General features: G+C 40.8%; 1 protein-coding gene across 3 annotated transcripts in view; it reads left to right on the top strand.

Annotated features, from left to right (window-relative positions):
* Nucleotides 1-19,570, top strand: part of STAT1 (signal transducer and activator of transcription 1) — a 41,642-nt gene that overhangs the window by 2,091 nt on the left and 19,981 nt on the right. For 2 of the 3 annotated variants that reach the window (XM_082658629.1, XM_082658628.1), the window contains exons 3-11: nucleotides 1,167-1,295; nucleotides 2,256-2,400; nucleotides 8,934-9,032; nucleotides 12,173-12,262; nucleotides 13,193-13,271; nucleotides 14,371-14,462; nucleotides 14,652-14,803; nucleotides 16,400-16,558; nucleotides 18,561-18,653. In XM_082658629.1, the coding sequence (XP_082514755.1) occupies nucleotides 1,168-1,295; nucleotides 2,256-2,400; nucleotides 8,934-9,032; nucleotides 12,173-12,262; nucleotides 13,193-13,271; nucleotides 14,371-14,462; nucleotides 14,652-14,803; nucleotides 16,400-16,558; nucleotides 18,561-18,653 (1,037 nt within the window). In that variant the 5' untranslated portion in view covers nucleotide 1,167. The remainder of the gene's footprint in view (nucleotides 1-1,166; nucleotides 1,296-2,255; nucleotides 2,401-8,933; nucleotides 9,033-12,172; nucleotides 12,263-13,192; nucleotides 13,272-14,370; nucleotides 14,463-14,651; nucleotides 14,804-16,399; nucleotides 16,559-18,560; nucleotides 18,654-19,570) is intronic. The other variant, XM_082658630.1, reaches the window with a different exon arrangement.

The following is a 19,570-nucleotide window of genomic DNA, read 5'->3' on the forward strand; positions in this document are numbered from 1 at the left end:
AATCCAGACCTCTTCCTCAGGGCTGGTAGGACAAGATTCACATATATCTACTCTGAACGTTGTCAGCTGTGCGCTGATGTAAATCCTAATTTACGCTATGGTGAAGAGAGGCTTTTCATTTTCCTAATGGATGTTCGGACTTAAATCAGGTATTTTAATTTTTAATCTTCAGAACTGCTATGTAAAAGTTGACTTGCTGTTGTCCAAAGAAATAGCATTATCTTATCCTTTCAGATTACATTTAACAATGTTGTTTCAGTCTTTAAAAATTATTACTTAGGCTTAAGAATTTTTGTGCAGACTTATTGTTTGCAGTAGGCAAAGAGGAAAATATATCTCTTTTAAAAGATATATAACCTGGGAATTCCCTGGCGGTCCAGTAGCTAGGACTCTTCGATTCCACTGCAGGGTTCACGGTTTTGATCCCAGGTTGGGGAACTAAGATCCTGCATGCCATGCAGTGTGGCCAAAAAAAAAAAAGAAGATATATATCAAAAATAATTCATTTTAATCACGTGAATCATAAAATATAAAACACCAATTTAAAATTCTTTGGGTTAAATTACAAATGTTCTATAATTTATAAGAGCAATTTCAGGGAGAGTTCTTACGATTTGTCCTAAAGCAAATCTAAGTAGTGTTTTCCATTGATTTATTTGATAAAAGTGCAGATTCATTTTAAAGGCGTATGAACACCTACTGTATGCCCAGCACTGTTCTGAAGATACAGCGGTGAACAACCCCCCCCCCCCACTCCCAAATCCTTCCCTTCATGCGGGGAAAACAGACACTAATCAAAATAAAAAAAATATGTGGTAGGTCAGATGGTGGTAAGTGCGATAGACAAGAATACATCAGGGAGGAGGGATAGTGTTTTCCAAGGTGAGAGGTGGTGTCAATTTAAATAAGGTGGCCAGAAGAGGCTTCTTTGAGATGCTGGCATTTGAGCAAAGACCTGAAGATGTGTTTTTTGGAGAAGAAAAAAACTTTGACCCAAAACTCAATTAAAAAACAGGCTTTGAAACATAGGCACCATTTTAAAAGTATATTTCAAAGACAAATTATGTTTTTAATTAAGCAAGATATTTAGAAGAAGCACAATGCTAGACAGGCTTTTTTTGGAGCTGTGGGCTTCCATTTGTGATCTGTATTCTGTTTCCCTATAGGATGTCCCAGTGGTATGAGCTTCAGCAGCTCGACTCCAAATTCCTGGAGCAGGTTCACCAGCTCTATGACGACAGTTTTCCCATGGAAATCAGACAGTATCTGGCACAGTGGCTAGAAAAGCAAGACTGGTAAGGAAAACTCACTTGACAGAAGAAGGAGTTTTTCTACACTTTTAAAATAACTTGTTGATTAAGTGGCTTGGAACTACGTTGACTGGAAGATGAATCTCATCAGTAGCCATTGGGATTACCTGTTTCAGAAAAGAGTGTTGCCTTGAAAAATGGCATGTGTCTCTAGAAAGCTAAATGCATTAGTCATTAATTTTATGTATTTGTCGATTTAATTATACATCCTTCTAAATGCTTTGCACAAGTTAGATAATGCTGACACCAATTATTTCCAAGTTAGGATCCAGGTTATAGAAAGAAGTAAGTTAAAAGGAATAATTAAAGCCAAGTTTTGGTAGAACACTGATTAGAACTATGAAGAAAGTAAAAAAAAATTAAGGAAATATCTCTTAAAACTGGTATATGTTCTATTTTACGATTTATTGTTTGCTCATTGCAAATATTTCAAATGTTATGAAAGTATTTGATGTAGAAAGTGAAGGCCCCTGTTGATTTTTTGCCTCCAGAGATAATCGCCATTAACAGTTTGGTGCACAGTCTTGGAGTGCTAGAATTTTTTTTTTTTTTTTTTTGCGGTACGCAGGCCTCCCACTGCTGTGGTCTCTCCCGTTGCGGAGCACAGGCTCCGGACGCGCAGGCTCAGCGGCCATGGCTCACGGGCCCAGCTGCTCCGCGGCATGTGGGATCCTCCCGGACCGGGGCACGAACCCGCATCCCCTGCATTGGCAGGCGGACTCTCAACCACTGCGCCACCAGGGAAGCCCGAATTTTTCATGCTAATTGTATATAATAAAAATATTGTACAAACTGCTGCTAATAGCAATGGCAGTTTCAAAAGAAGGAAATAAAACCCAAGAAAACACTTTAAATTATTTTTAGTCATTTCAACATGGAAAGCAGTGTTTATTTTGTCGTTTTAAAGTAGTATCTAAACGAAATGTGTAATTTTGTATCTCCTAGGGAGCATGCCGCCAATGATGTTTCATTTGCTACCATCCGTTTTCACGACCTCCTGTCGCAGCTGGATGATCAATACAGTCGCTTTTCTTTGGAGAATAATTTTTTGTTGCAGCATAACATAAGGAAAAGCAAGCGTAATCTTCAGGTATGACATGGTTTTTGCGTTTAAGTTGAAATGTTTCCATGTTTACGTAAGAATTTTTTTCATTCAGCAAATACTATTGAGCACAAACTCACTGGTATTTAGAAAAGTACAGACACTATAAATAAACTACCGTTATGTAGCTAATATTTTATAGCAGAAGTAAAATATCAATTCATTTTGTAAACACATAAGGAGTATTCAGGCTGAAGGTTATCACTTAGACGTAAGTAATTCTGAGAGAAATTCAATGCTATGATCTTGTCTTATTAAAAGCCGTTGATTTTTTTTTTTTTTTTTTTTTTTTTTGCGGTATGCGGACCTCTCACTGTTGTGGCCTCTCCCGTTGCGGAGCACAGGCTCCGGATGCGCAGGCTCAGCGGCCATGACTCATGGGCCCAGCCGCTCCGCGGCATGTAGGATCTTCCCGGACCGGGGCACGAACCCGTGTCCCCTGCATCGGCAGCAGACTCTCCACCACTGCGCCACCAGGGAAGCCCTACATAAGCTATTTCTGATAAAATCAAACTATTCTTTTTAAGAACTATGACAAAAGCTGCTTTAACTGTCCAATTAAGCGCAGGTACCTAAATTATTTCTTGATTAAAAAAACAAGTGGGGCTTCCCTGGTGGCGCAGTGGTTGAGAGTCCGCCTGCCGATGCAGGGGACACAGGTTCGTGCCCCCGTTCGGGAAGACCCCACATGCCGCGGAGCAGCTGGGCCCATGAGTCATGGCCGCTGAGCCTGCGCATCCGGAGCCTGTGCTCCGCAACGGGAGAGGCCACAACAGTGAGAGTCCCGCGTACCACAAAAAAAAAAAAAAATAGCTTATGTAGAACTTAATAAGTTCAGGATGAGCTTTCCTTTTCTTTTTTTTCCTTTAAAGCTGGTATTTATTTTATTGAACTCAGTAAGTACATAAAACTTAAAGACTCCACATTGTCATATATGCAGCTATTTCCTTTCACTACTAAAGATAATTAAAGCATAGTCACTGCCTTTGGAAATGTACCAACTCACTGCAGAGCATAAAAGTATATAATAAACTAGTACATGTTGGTTAAAGGGGAGATTGCATTCTTTTTTTTTTGAAGTTTTGAATTTTATTTTTTTATACAGCAGGTTCTAATTAGTCATCAGTTTTATACACATCGGTGTATACATGTCAATCCCAATCACCCAGTTCATCACACCACCATCCCCACCCCCCCGCAGCTTTACCCCCTTGGTGTCCATACGTTTGTTCTCTACATCTGTGTCTCAACTTCTGCCCTGCAAACCGGTTCATCTGTACCATTTTTCTGGGTTCCACATGCATGCGTTAATATACGATATTTGTTTTTCTCTTTCTGACTTACTTCACTCTGTATGACAGTCTCTAGATTCATCCACATCTCTACAAATGACCCAATTTCGTTTCTTTTCCTGGCTGAGTGTTCCATTGTATATGTGTACCACATCTTCTTTATCCATTCGTCTGTCGATGGGCATTTAGGTTGCTTCCATGACCTGGCTATTGTAAATAGTGCTGCAATGAACATTGGGGTGCATGTGTCTTTTTGTAATATGGTTTTCTCTGGGTATGTGCCCAGTAGTGGGATTGCTGGATCATATGGTAATTCTATTTTTAGTTTTTTAAGGAACCTCCATACTGTTCTCCATAGTGACTGTATCAATTTGTATTCCCACCAACAGTGCAAGAGGGTTCCCTTTTCTCTACACCCTCTGTTGTTTGTAGATTTTCTGATGATGCCCATTCTAACTGGTATGAGGTAATACCTCATTGTAGTTTTGATTTGCATTTCTCTAATAATTAGTGATGTTGAGCAGCTTTTCATGTGTTTCTTGGCCATCTGTATGTCTTCTTTGGAGAAATGTCTATTTAGGTCTTCTGCCCATTTCTGGATTGGCTTGTTTATTTCTTTAATATTGAGCTGCGTGAGCTGTTTATATATTTTGGAGATTAATCCTTTGTCCGTTGATTCGTTTGCAAATATTTTCTCCCATTCTGAGGGTTGTCTTTTCGTCTTGTTTATGGTTTCCTTTGCTGTGCAATAGCTTTTAAGTTTCATTAGGTCCCATTTGTTTATTTTTGTTTTTATTTCCATTACTCTAGGAGGTGAATCAAAAAAGATCTTGCTGTGATTTATGTCAAAGAGTGTTCTTCCTATGTTTTCCTCTAAGAGTTTTATAGTGTCCAGTCTTACATTTAGGTCTCGAATCCATTTTGAGTTTATTTTTGTGTATTGTGTTAGGGAGGGTTCTAATTTCATTCTTTTACATGTAACTGTCCAGTTTTCCCATCACCACTCATTGAAGAGACTGTCTTTTCTCCATTGTATATCCTTGCCTCCTTTATCATAGATTAGTTGACCATAGGTGTGTGGGTTTATATCTGGGCTTTCTGTCCTGTTCTATTGATCTATATTTCTGTTTTTGTGCCAGTACCATATTATCTTCATTACTGTAGCTTTGTAGTATAGTCTGAAGTCAGGGAGTCTGATTCCTCCAGCTCCGCTTTTTTCCCTCAAGACTGCTTTAGCTATTTGGAGTCTTTTGTGTCTCCATACAAATTTTAAGATTTTTTGTTCTAGTTCTGTAAAAAAATGCCATTGGTAATTTGATAGGGATTGCATTGTATCTGTAGATTGCTTTGGGTAGTAGAGTCATTTTCACAATATTCTTCCAATCCAAGAACATGGAATATCTCTCCATCTGTTTGTATCATCTTTAATTTCTTTCATCAGTATCTTATAGTTTTCTGCATACAGGTCTTTTGTCTCCCTAGGTAGGTATATTCCTAGGTATTTTATTCTTTTTGCTGCAATGGTAAATGGGAGTGTTTCCTTCAGATTTTTCATCATTAGTGTATAGGAATGCAAGAGATTTCTGTGCATTAATTTTGTATCCTGCAACTTTACCAAATTAATTGATTAGCTCTAGTAGTTTTCTGGTGGCATCTTTACGATTCTTTATGTATAGTATCATGTCATTTGCAAACAGTGACAGTGTTACTTCTTCTTTTCCAATTTCTATTCCTTTTATTTCTTTTTCTCCTCTGATTGCTGTGGCTAGGGCTTCCAAAACTATGTTGAATAATAGCGGTGAGAGTGGACCTCCTTGTCTTGTTCCTGATCTTAGAGGAAATGCTTTCAGTTTTTCACCATTGAGAATGATGTTTGCTGTGTGTTTGTCATATATGGCCTTTATTATGTTGAGGTCGGTTTCCTCTATGCCCACTTTCTGGAGAGTTTTTTTTTGTTTGTTTGTTTTTTGCAGTACGTGGGCCTCTCACTGCCGTGGCCTCTCCCGTTGCGGAGCACAGGCTCCGGATGTGCAGGCTCAGCGGCCATGGCTCACGGGCCCAGCCGCTCCGTGGCATGTGGGATCTTCCCGGACTGGGGCACGAACCCGTGTCCCCTGCATCGGCAGGCGGACTCTCAACCACTGCGCCACCAGGGAAGCCCTGGAGAGTTTTTTATCATAAATCGGTGTTGAATTTTGTCAAAAGCTTTTTCTGCATCTATTGAGATCATCATATGGTTTTTATTCTTCAGTTTGTTAATATGGTGTATCACATTGATTGATTTGCATATATTTAAAAATCCTTACATCCCTGGGATAAATCCCACTTGATCATGGTGTATGATCCTTTTACTGTGCTGTTGGATTCTGTTTGCTAGTATTTTGTTGAGGATTTTTGCATCTATATTCATCAGTGATATTGGTCTGTAATTTTCTTTTTGTAGTATCTTTGTCTGGTTTTGGTATCAGGGTGATGGTGGCCTCATAGAATGAGTTTGGGAGTGTTCCTTCCTCTGCAGTTTTTTGGAAGAGTTTGAGAAGGATGGGTGTTAACTCTTGTCTAAATGTTTGATGGAATTCACCTGTGAAGCCATCTGGTCCTGGACTTTTGTTTGTTGGAAGATCTTTAATCACAGTTTCAACTTCATTACTTGTGATTGGTCTGTTCATATTTTCTGTTTCTTCTTGGTTCAGTCTTGGAAGGTTATACCTTTCTAAGAATTTGTGCATTTCTTGCAGGTTATCCATTTTACTGGCATAGAGCTTGTAGTAGTCTCTTAGGATGGTTTGTATTTCTGAGGTGTCTGTTGTAACTTCTCATTTTTCATTTCTAATTTTATTGATTTGAGTCCTCTCCCTCTTTTTCTTGATGAGTCTGGCTAATGGTTTATCAGTTTTGTTTACCTTCTCAAAGAACCAGCTTTTAGTTTTATTGATCTTTGCTATTGTTTTCTTTGTTTTATTTCATTTATTTCTGCTCTGATCTTAATGATTTCTTTCCTTCTGCTAACTATGGGTTTTGTTTGTTCTTCTTTCTCTAGTTCCTTTAGGTGTAAGGTTAGATTGTTTATTTGAGATGTTTGTTGTTTCTTGAGGTAGGCTTGTATAGCTATAAACTTACCTCTTAGAACTGCTTTTGCTGCATCCCATAGGTTTTGGATCATCATGTTTTCATTGTCATTTGTCTCTAGGTATTTTTTGATTTCCTCTTTGATTTCTTCAGTGATCTCTTGGTTATATAGTACCATACTGTTTAGCCTCCATGTGTTTGTATTTTTTACAGTTTTTTCACTGTAATTCATTTCTAATCTCATAACGTTGTGGTCAGAAAAGATGCTTGATATGATTTCAGTTTTCTTAAATTTAGTGAGGCTTGATTTGTGACCCAAGATGTGATCTATCCTGGAGAATGTTCCATGCACACTTGAGAACAAACTGTAATCTGCGGTTTTTGGATGGAATGTCCTATAAATATCAATTAAATCTATCTGGTCTGTTGTGTCATTTAAAGTTTCTGTTTCCTTATTTATTTTCATTTTGGATGATCTGTCCATTGGTGTAAGTGAGGTGTTAAAGTCCCCCACTGTTATTGTGTTACTGTTGATTTCCTCTTTTATAGCTGTTAGCAGTTGCCTTATGTATTGAGGTGCTCCTGTGTTGGGTGCATATATATTTATAATTGTTATATCTTCTTCTTGGATTGATCCCTTAATCATTATGTAGTGTCCTTCCTTGTCTCTTGTAACATTCTTTATTTTAAAGTCTATTTTATCTGATATGAGTATAGCTACTCCAGCTTTCTTGTGATTTCCGTTTGCATGGAATCCGTTTTTCCATCCCCTCACTTTCAGTCTGTATGTGTCCCTAGGTCTGAAGTGGGTCTCTTGTAGACAGCATATATATGGGTCTTGTTTTTGTATCCATCCAGCGAGCCTGTGTCTTTTGGTTGGAGCATTTAATCCATTCACATTTAAGGTAATTATCGATATGTATGTTCCTATGACCATTTTATGAATTGTTTTGGGTTTGTTTTGGTAGGTCCTTTTCTTCTGTTGTATCCCACTTAGAGAAGTTCCTTTAGCGTTTGTTGTAGAGCTGGTTTGGTAGTGCTGAATTCTCTTAGCTTTTGTTTCTCTGTAAAGCTTTTGATTTCTCCATTGAATCTGAATGAGATCCTTGCTGGGTAGAGTAATCTTGGTTGTAGGTTCTTCCCTTTCATCACTTTACGTATATCATGCCACTCCCTTCTGGCTTGTAGAGTTTCTGCTGAGAAATCAGCTGTTAACCTTATGGGAGTTCCCTCGTATGTTATTTGTTGTTTTTCCCTTGCTGCTTTCAATAATTTTTCTTTGTCTTTAATTTTTGCCAACTTGATTACTATGTGTCTCAGCATGTTTCTCCTTGGGTTTATCCTGTATGGGACTCTGTGCTTCCTGGACTTGGGTGGCTATTTCCTTTCCCATGTTAGGGAAGTTTTTGGCTATAATCTGTTCAAATGTTTTCTCTGGTCATTTCTCTCTCTCTTCTCCTTCTGGGACCCCTATAATGCGAATGTTGTTGCATTTAATGTTGTCCCAGAGGTCTCTCAGGCTGTCTTCATTTCTTTTCATTCTTTTTTCTTTATTCTGTTCTGCAGCAGTGAATTCCACCATTCTGTCTTCCAGGTCACTTATGCGTTCTTCTGCCTCAGTTATTCTCCTATTGATTCCTTCTGGTGTAGTTTTCATTTCAGTTATTGTATTGTTCCTCTCTGTTTGTTTGTTCTTTAATTCTTCTAGATCTTTGTTAAATATTTCTTGCATCTTCTCAATCTTTGCCTCCATTCTTTTTCCGAGGTCCTGGATCATCTTCACTATCATTATTCTGAATTCTTTTTCTGGAAGGTTGCCTATCTCCATTTCATTTAGTTGTTTTTCTGGGGTTTTATCTTGTTCCTTCATCTGGTACATAGCCCTCTGCCTTTTCATCTTGTCTGTCTTTCTGTGAATGTGGTTTTTGTTCCATAGGCTGCAGGATTGTAGTTCTTCTTGCTTCTGCTGTCTGCCCTCTGGTGGATGAGCCATCTAAGAGGCTTGTGTAAGTTTCCTGATGGGAGGGACTGATGGTGGGCAGAGCTGACTAGGGTGAGGTTTCTTAATGGATATGAACAAACTCATTTCAATGTATAATACACAATGGTTTAAACATTCTGAAATTTAATTTATTTTTATTCTAACAACCCATTGTCTAGGTTAATTTTCAGGAAGACACAATACAGATGTCTATGATCATCTGTAACTGTCTGAAGGAGGAAAGAAAGATCTTGGAAAATGCCCAGAGATTCAATCAGGTACTTTTTTCCTAATTGAACACAAAGGATAATAAAGAAATAAAAACTCATTCATTCATCCAACATGTACTACTGAGGCCCTGTTTCAGGGCAATGGTGACTAGCCCTCTGATTTTTTAGCCCCAAGAAGTGGGGGAAAACAGATGTAGAGATTTTGAAAGGACCCCAATCTAATGGAAGTCATCCTAGTGAGGGAGGGAGACAACACAAAACAAAATCTTTTCAGATAGTGATTGTTGCTATGAAGATAGTAAAGCAGGATACTGTGTGGACAGTAGTGGAGTGTCAGGTTGTTTCTTTAGATCAGGGTCAGGGACACCTCTGGGGTGCTGGGGCAGGGAAGGAAGCAGAAGACAGTGGGCTCTTGCAGCAGACTGAAGGAGCGGAGGGGAAGTGCCTGAGGTAGAGGTGCAGTCAGTGGAGGTGGGAAGAAGTGGACAGATTCCGTTATGTTCTGGATGTGGTACCAGTAGGTCTTATACTGAAGGATCAGATGTGAGAGTGAGAAGGAGCCAAGAGTAGAGGGTGAGTCTGATTTGTGACTTGTGTTTCTTAGAGATACTGTTTACTGAGCTGGGGAAGACAGGGAAGGGACAGGAGTAAGGCTTTTGCAGGGCACAATAGGTTTTGGAGAAGAATGGGTTGATGGGAAAATCAGCAGCTTTGTTTTCAATAGGACCGAGATACCTATTAGATATCTGAGACAACCAAACAGTGAATGAGTCAGAGTTATACTAGTACCAAGGCTTTTTTATCATGACTTTACTAATCCTAATACAGACCGTCCTGGTGATTAGGGTTCAGCAGTTTTTTGAAGTTGCCATGGCATTGATTCATGCCTTTCATTGATGGGGTGGTGGGAGCTACCCAGCAGGCAGACGGTTGTGAAACCACTACGGTATGAGTTACTCTGGCTGAGACCATTCCAGTATGACAGGGAAAAGGCCAGAGTACTCAGTGGAATGCGTCCTATGTGCATTTCTCTAACGAATGGCTAACAAAGTGTGCTGTGAGATTGGGAGGTGGGAGGTGGAGAGAGAATTTAAGTAGTGGCACTGAATGCCATTTTCCGTGCACTTTCGGAGCATTTGCCCCAGTCCTTGTGAATCTGCTGCTTCCCTGGGCATTTAGTTCCTGTCTCCCTGTCATGCTGAAAGCACCTTGCTGCACTGAGCACTTAAAGATACATATTATTTGTTCTAAACTCAGACTGGCTAGTTCATCCTGGACCCAGCCTAGTGAGCAAAGGTGTCTGTCAGGAGGAAAAGCTGGCTGCATTGTCTCCTCTGAGAGGGGTGTGCCTTCTTCAGTATGGCATGCACCTGGGAGACTTTCAGCAGGAAATTTTGACTATCCTGTGGGATTTTCATCTTACCAGCATTATGCAAGGGGCTGCTCCTGTACCTCAGATAGACTTGGGAGGACAGTTGAGAGCAGAGATGGGCAGAAGAGTGAACTGTCCACCTTGCTACCTAAGCATTTCTCTCCTCATTTGGCCCAGAGTCAGCACTCGGAGGCACAGGAGGTGATTTCTGCTCTCCCAGATCAGCCCCATCTCCTGCGGGTGCTTTGGTCTCAAAGGCATGTCAGCTTTTGACCTCCTTTTAAAAATGTGAAGTTCCTGGGGAGAGGTTCATTTTAAGCCTCTCAGAGGGCACCTGACTTATCGGTGAACCCCTGGAACGAGGTTAGTGGACTGCCCAGCTGCGAGCAAGAGAAAGAAGACCTTCCTGGGATTTGAGGGAAGGTCCTGGATGTCTGGGGGTATCGAAAAGATGCTGAAAAGGATGACAAAATCGAACACTCATCCCTGATTTTTAAAAATTCAATAAACTAGGAGCTGATGGATACCTCCTTAACCTACTAAAATATACATCTCCTGCTTCTAAAACAGTATCTTACTTCACGGACAAAACATCCGTCAGAACTACGGCAAGGATGTCCACTGTTTCCACTGCTGCTTAGCATTGTATTAGTGGTATTGCAATTGACAAGAGGAAGCCATTAGAAGCATAAGAATTAAAGACGACATCATAAATATATCGGCTTTCCCTCAGTTAATTCATAATTTTAATGTGATCCCGATAAAAATAACAAATTGTTTTCTGGCTGTCAAGGATGAAGACTAACTCTACCCACTGCATCTGGAATGGTATTCATTATTACTTTATAGGAGCAGATATTCATTGAAGTCCTTAATGGCAGTACTGTTCAATTTTTTAATGTTTTTTAAAAATTAATTTTTATTTAAATATAGTTGATTTACAATGTGTTAGTTTCAAGTGTTCAAGTGTACAGCAAAGTGATTCAGTTATGTACACACACACGCGCACATACACATACTTTTTTAGATTCTTCTCCATTATAGGTTATTACAAGGTATTGAGTATAATTCCCTGTGTTATACATTTAGGTACTTGCTTGTTATCTGTTTTAAATATAGTTATATATGTTAATCCCATACTCCTAATTTACCCCTCCCCCGACCTTTCCCCTTTGGTAACCATAAATTTGCTTTCTATGTCTGTGAGTCTATTTCTGTTTTGTAAATAAGCTCATTTGCATCATTATTTTAGATTCTACATACAAGCGGCATCATATGATATTTGTCTTTCTCTGTACTGTTCAATTTTGATATAACTCTGCATTATCTGGAATCTTGTCAAAATGGGGTTTCTGATTCAGTAATCAGATTAGGACCTGAAATTCTGCATTTCCAGCAAGCTCCGGGGTGGTAAGATGCTGCTTGTCTGGGGACCACACTGTGAATTGCATGGCTTTGAGACAAATGAGTACAGGGCTAATAAGAATAATGTTGTCTACGGAATTTGAGAAACTAAAATAACTTCCTGTGTGGTCCCATGCAACTGTATGAACTAATGGAAAATTCCAGAAATACTATTTATTTTAGGCATGAACTGAGCCTGGTCTTTCTGTAGGCTTGTTAACAGTTCGCCAGTATTTTCAGGGGCCTTGGGAACTGAGCTTTTCTTGTGCACACTCATGTGGGAGGCCTGCAGGAGGTTTTGGAAGGTCCGGGAGTTAGGTGGGGCACGGGGTAGACTTGACTTTGGAGCATAACCAGCAGGTAAATAGGACAGAGGAAGTAATGGCTGTTAACTGTGTACCTTCCATTACAGGCTCAGGCAGGGAATATTCAGACCACTGTAATGTTAGACAAACAGCAGGAGCTTGACAGCAGAGTCAGAAATGTGAAGGACAAAGTTATGGTGAGTATTCAGTAAATGTATACATCTTCTTTGTAACTTTTTGTAGAGGAAAAAAGGTTTCAGTTGCTCTAGTGTAAGCATTGTGACTGATTTCAGGCTTTTAAGTAGTTGAGAAGAAAAGTTTCGCTCAAGTTTGAAACCCTAAGTAAACAAATTGGTGAAACCAATGAGCAGATAGACATTTTTGGCCCCTGTTACAACTTGCAAACATTGAGCTTATCTTTTCCTTCCTTGCAAGATTGTGCAGTAACTGTTGACTTTGCCCTATCACCCAGTAAACTAGTTGTTGCTGCTCTAAATAGCCCTTTATGTCTGCACCTTTCAAATGGGGGTGTGTCTGGGGTTCCATAGAGTCCTAGGATAAACATGATCTTCCTCAAGCACCTGTTTTATTCTAAGACTTGGAAGGGGAACAAAAACATCTCAAACAAGGAAATTCTGATGTATTTCTGATTAGAATAAAATATCCACAATAACTTTAAGATAAAACTTCCCAGACATTTCTGGAGGTGGTGCCCTTGGTGGTATGTGTTCACTCCCTTCCACTGTGGGTGCTGTTTGGGGGAAAGGGTGAGGAGTCCAGCCTTGCCCTGGGCCCGTATCTGTGGAAACGGCCTTTCTGCTGAGGGCCAGCGCGGCCTTGACTTTGTGCTTCAGACGGCATGTTGCCAGATCTACTTCATTAAAGTAGGCATCAAGTGGCCCAGTCCAGAAATAGCTATATATTTTCTTTCATAAAAAGGTTCTTATGTACTAGCTAAGGAGATATAAGTTATTTCATACATGTGATTAGAATTTTGCAAGTCTAATCCATCTTTGAGGGAGCAGGATTGCATCCATGGTTTTCTGGGTCCTATAGTACCAGTAATCTGTCTCCTAAAGTCTTTGTCCTAAGTATGGTGGAAAACTTGTTTCTGTCTTTACTTGTAGTGTATAGAGCATGAAATCAAGACCCTAGAAGATTTACAGGATGAATATGACTTTAAATGTAAAACCTTGCAGAACAGAGGTAAGAGTTAACATTTAAATCGGTGTCCATTGCCTGTTATTTTTTCTACCTACACTAGATAACAAAGGCAGATACTCCTTCATATTTACCGAACATTTTAAGACTCTGAATTGCTAGTCTTGGCTTCTTGGTGACCCAGGCCAGGGTTTTTCAACCTCAGTACTATTGACATTTTGGGGCTGATAACTGTTTTGGGGGTTGTCCTGTGCATTGTAAGATGTTTAGCAGCATCCCTGACTTCTGCCCACCAGGTGGCAGTAGAACTATCCCCAGTGGTGGTCCCCAGTGGTGACAACCAAAACTGTCTCCAAACATTGCCAAGTGATCCCTGGGGGGCAAAATCGCCCCCAGTTAATACATCCTGGTTACGTGCTATTCACTCTATTTACTGTGCCTAGCCCACTGATGGACATAGACGGATATGTGTGTGGGGTTCCCCTGCCCTAATAACTGAAGTTCCTCCAAATATTCCAGCTCCATGTGTATACTCCACAGGGGAAGTTCAGCATTTTTCACATGTTTTAAAGCAGTTTCGCTCGGATTTTGTTGTTGTTGCTCGTTTTTAATGATGACAGGACGTCCACTGAAAATAATCCAGAAGTGTGCATTGTGTAGAGCAAGCAGGTTGCTGCTGGAACCCTAGCAGTCATTTGGAGGATACCATGGTAGAATGGAGAGATTATTAGTAAGAATTTGAAAGAAGTATGAGAGAAAGAAACCTCAATTACAATTTCCTAATTGTCTGCTTCTCTTTAAAGCCACAGAGATGCTTTGTATCAATTATTTTTTAACTGAGGTTGTGAATTTTGTCACTTATATTCATTTAGGTAATATTCTGACAGTGCCTTAAGAACCAGACAGTACTGTTTCCCGTTTATGTGAGTCATTGTAAACAAGGACTTTGTTTCAGTGGATCCGGTTTTTGTACTTAGGCCATTTTTACCGTTTTGTTCAACAATGATTGAAGAAAAACCAAGCTTTGACGTATCTCCAGATAGCGTTTGGATCATATTTTTCCTAAATGGATGTAAATCTTGGCTTCAGTTGGTTTTGTCTTCTTTTATATTTATATTTATCTGCTGTCTCTCCCAATTCACAGAACATGAAACCAATGGTGTGGCAAAGAATGATCAGAAACAGGAACAGATGTTACTCCAGAAGATGTATTTAATGCTTGACAATAAGAGAAAGGTAGTGATTCACTTTCCAGAATAACGTGTCGCTTTTGTCACAGACTGTAAATAATGGACTTGAAGTTTGGAATAGAGGCAAAATTATTTTTATAACCATTTCACTTAGAGCAACCCAGTTGAGATGAAAGAATAAAATTCAATGATTAAAGATGAGTTTATTTCGCTTTGTCTCTTTCTCTCCCTTTAGGAAGTAGTTCACAAAATAATAGAGTTGTTGAATGCCACCGAACTTACCCAGAAAGCCCTGATTAATGATGAACTTGTGGAATGGAAGCGGAGACAGCAGAGTGCCTGTATCGGGGGACCCCCCAATGCTTGCCTTGATCAGCTGCAGAACTGGTAAGATTCTCCGAAGCAGAACATTGGCAGCTGACTGGCTAACCATATAAACTCGTAAAGTGCACGTTCCAGCTGTGTTAGTTGAATGGACTCTGTCAAACCTTTGGTTTAGAGTTTGATGTAGTCCAACTGCTTCTTGGCCTGGAAACACTTGAAAAGCACAGTGTTAATCACACCTGTGGCCACGTTCAGCCACATCCTGCATGGTTTGGAGGACTCCTCTCCCTGCTGTATGTGTACCATGGGACATGTCATTTGTGCCAACACACCAGTGACATGGTCATCACACAACACAGTTAACAACTTGAGTCCCAAGGTTTTAAAAACAAAAGGGCATTTTACAGGCTTACGTGAAATAATAGTTTGTGGGCCATACATTTCAGTCATCCGTCTAGTAAATACTTATGAAATGCTGTATGCCAGGCACTGGGCTAGGACCTGGGACACAAGGTGAATGATTCTTGGTCGTTGCCAGTAAGGAGCTCTCAGTGTGGAGGCGGGAGATGGGCGTGGTAATAACTGTTCAGTGAAAGGTTGCCAGGGCTCCAACGGAGACCATCCAGAGTTCATGGAGGATGAAGGAAGGAGTCACCAGGAAAGATTAATGAGACAAAGTGATCTTGCACGGATTCGAGAGTGAATAGGAAAACTTCATGTAGACCAGGAAGGAGAAGAGTGTGGATGGGGCAGAGGGGAGGGGAGGCTGGCATGAGCTGGGGCCCGCAGTTCTCATGTTGGATGGCTAGAGAGTCGGGTGCCAGAGAGGGAAGGAAGAAAGTGGAGCTGGCAAGAGGCTGGAGCCTGGTCACGGAGGTTCCCGTACTGTGCTGGGAACTCCGGGATTTTACCCAGTGGATACTGGTGAGCCGGGCAGGCCTTTTATTTAAGTGGAGGTTCATTTCTCTGATTTTTTATTTAGGTCACTCTGGCTGAAGCCTGAGGATAGAATAGAGACAGAAAGGCCAGTTGGTCTGCTCTGAGTTTATTAGCGTAGTCCAGGGGAGGGCTGACAGAACTGAGCAGAGGGGATGGAAGCAGTAGAATCAGTGGGTAGGAGCGGGGGGTGGCCTGGAACAGTTCTGAAGGGCCCAAGGACCAGAGACCTCATGAGATTACTTTCTGGATTGCTGTTTTTAAAAATTCACAATAGTCAGCCATTTATTTTTATTCTGTGAGTTGCCATTCCATATCCCAGTTTTTTGTGGATAGGAATGGAGCTCCCCAGCCCAGTGTGTCCCCGTGAGCCTTGTGAGATGCTGACCTCCGAGCCCCCCAGGTGCCCAGCGAGGCCCTCCGCTGTCTGGGGCCCCCATGGTCACCTTAGGCCACAAGGAGCCTCCTGCAGAGATGTGAATACATCTCTGCAGAGATGGCCTTAGGGCCATCTCAGTGGGATGCAGTTTTTTAATCTGGGCTGTAATCGTTCATGCATATTAGTTTTTTCACACAAATCAGGTTTGTTCTGTTTCTCCCTGCACTTCAGAGCTGGGCAGATAACGTCGTGTGTTGTCTGTAAAAAGTACTTGTTGGTTTCCGTGATTCTGTTTAATCCAGGCTGCTTTCTGATGGAGACCCCTGTGGCTTGTACCTTCCCAGGTTCACCATAGTGGCAGAGAGTCTGCAGCAGGTTCGTCAGCAGCTTAAAAAGCTTGAGGAGTTGGAACAGAAATACACCTATGAACATGACCCTATCACAAAAAACAAACAAGCGTTATGGGACCGCACCTTCAGCCTCTTCCAGCAGCTCATTCAGAGGTAACTTGAGGGAGATGTTTTTGCACTTTTTGCAATTATTTTACCCAGAGGAAAATTTTTCTGGTAATTCAGATAATTTAGAAGGGTTTAATAGGTTATGTAAAATTTTTTATGGCTTCCCCGAATCAGGTCTTCCCGAACTCCTTGCTTATGTCGTTGGCCTGTCATTCTTGTGACCGTTTAGACGGGTTACCAGTCTCCTTCCCTGTGGCCAGTCTGTGACGAGACCTGTCTAGTCTAACCTGATGATATTTGTCCTCTCTTTCCTATTCCATGGTCTCATCACATTTCAAGCTCTCAAATCCTCTCTATTGACCTGTTGGCGTGGTAGCCTCCCAAATGGTCCCTCCCAAGCCCCTTCCTCCCTGTCCCTGTGACCCTGTGCTCTCCCAGAGCACAGTTCAATCAGGTTTTTTGCCACCTGCTGATCTCAGGGGAGCCCCGCATGCAGTCACCCAAGCCGCACCTGCACAGCCTGGCCCTCACTAGCCACTCCAGAATTAGCTTCTATACATGCCCCATTTCCAGGCAGACTTGACTTCGTGCCTACCCTGGATATTTGCTTCTCCGTTCCTCTCCCAACAGTATTTTCTCTGCCTCAGAGCTTTCTTCTCTTGTACCTCATTTCGAAACTGCATCCTGAACGTTTCACCTTATATCTCATCATGAAATCTTCCCAGAGTTCCCAGGCAGATGTTGTCTCCCTTCCAGATCTGCATAGTTCATTCTTTATTTTTCTCCCATTCTGGATTTTATTATATCATTGTCTGTGTATTTCTGTTTTCTTTGTTGTAAATTGAAAGGTCCTAGTAGATAGAGATGTGCCTTTGTCATCTTCTTCCCCCACCAGGGCCTTACATAGTACCTTGCCCATGGGTAGGTGTTTCAGATATGCTTAGTAGGTAAACAAATGGCACTAAGTAGAATTCATATTGTAAATTTTTTTTTTTTTTTTGCGGTCCGCGGGCCTCTCACTGTTGTGGCCTCTCCCGTTGCGGAGCACAGGCTCCGGACGCGCAGGCTCAGCGGCCATGGCTCACGGGCCCAGCCGCTCCATGGCATGTTGGATCTTCCCGGACTGGGGCACGAACCCGTGTCCCCTGCATCGGCAGGCGGACTCTCAACCACTGCGCCACCAGGGAAGAAGCCCCATATTGCAATTTTTTAAATGCTAATGTAATTAAAATGTCTTTGGTTCCCTGTGGCTAATGTCCAAACAGGAATGCCTAGATGTTGGATTTTGAAATAATCGAGGACATTTACTTGGGTTTTAGAATGCAAATTTCATTATTTTTTTAAATTAAATTTAATGTTTGGAAATGTTTATTAGATAATAAATATTACTAAACAATTTTAAAATCAATTTTCCAAAGGATGTTAAAATGTCAGTCTCAAATTATGGTGGTAAGCAATATGGTACATGGTTCACTTTCAACTGTAGTAAAATTTATTTTTATCTTGTTTTTATTTTTTTATTTATTTATTTTTGGCCATGCCACGAGGCATGTGGAATCTTAGCTCCCTGACCAGGGATTGAACCCATGCCCCCTGCAGTGGAAGCACGGAGTCCTAACCACTGGACCACCAGGGACTTCCCTATTTTTACTTTTAAATTGAGATGTTATTGACATATAACCTTGTATTAGTTTCAGATGTACAACATAATGATTTGGTATTTGTACATATTGTGAAATGATCACCACACTAAGTCTAATTAGCAAATTTGATTCTTAAATTTGTAAATGAACAGAATCCCGTTCAGAATTTTCATTGTTGAAGAGTATCACAGTTCACTGCAGTTACTAGGATTCTGTTGAGTGCAGTAGATTTGGGGATTTCTTTACTGACTAGAAAACCTCACTTTATTCATCCAATTTGTTAAAATCTTTCAAACTTTTTTTTGGCTTGTGCTCTCTAACCCCTCTCCTCTTTAGGGAAAATAACCTTTTACTGCCTCAGCATTAATGGAAATGCTAATTTACCCTTTGCTGGGAATTTACAGCTCATTTGTGGTGGAAAGACAGCCCTGCATGCCAACTCATCCTCAGAGGCCATTGGTCCTGAAGACTGGAGTACAATTCACTGTGAAGTTGAGGTAATAAAGAAAAGACCCTGCACCTCCTATCACAAAGTTTGCACCCCAGCTTCCTTTCACAACACTGTTATATATGGTGCTTTAGAGGAAGTAATTTTGCAGTAGGCATTTTAATATGAATTCTTATTTAGAATATCTAAGAGTCTTGTCTTTTCTATTCAGACTAGAAATAGAAGAGATATGTGTGTATACACACACACACACACACCCCTGATTTTTTTCCAGTTATAGATGTAATGAATGTTTACTGTAAATAGGAATTCAAAATTGCAGAACTGCATATAGTAGAGAGTAGAAGTTCCCAGCAGCCTCATCCCCTCTTGAGCATAAACTCATAACCTGAGCTTTACATTCCCCCCAAAATGTATGCAGTGTGTGTGAATGTGGACTTATGACGGGTACCTTTTTCTGCTGAATGTGTTCATAGCTTTCCTCAGATTTCTCAAAGTTGTATGTGATCTAAATATCTGTAGACCACCATGGTAAACAGCCTGGTGTCAGTCCTCCCAGAATTTTGCCCATGTCTACATAAATATATAAATAAATACATTGTACTTACACATATTTTTTTCATGCATAGACACACAAATATATATGACATACAGTATTTCATTTTTAGAAACGAGGGTTCTGCTGTCTGTTTTTTGGCAGCCTGTTTTTCTCCTTCATAATAAGTTATGGAAGTGTTCCCATGTTAGAACGTACAGCTTTTACAGCTTTACTTTCTTCCATTGCATGGCTGCATTCATTTAGCTCTTCCTCCGCTGGTGAGCAGCTGGACTCAGAAGAGCTGCACTTGCCGTCAGAGTTGGCCCTCGTCCTTTTTTCCAGGGTGCTGCTGAGTTAGGTCCACAGGTGCTGCCTGTTGGCTGCCAGTGAACAGCACCACGCTTTAGCACCCGTGAGGTCCCAGAACT

The sequence above is a fragment of the Grampus griseus genome (assembly GCF_964374135.1).
Source record: "Grampus griseus genome assembly, chromosome: 7".
NCBI lineage: Eukaryota > Metazoa > Chordata > Mammalia > Artiodactyla > Delphinidae > Grampus > Grampus griseus.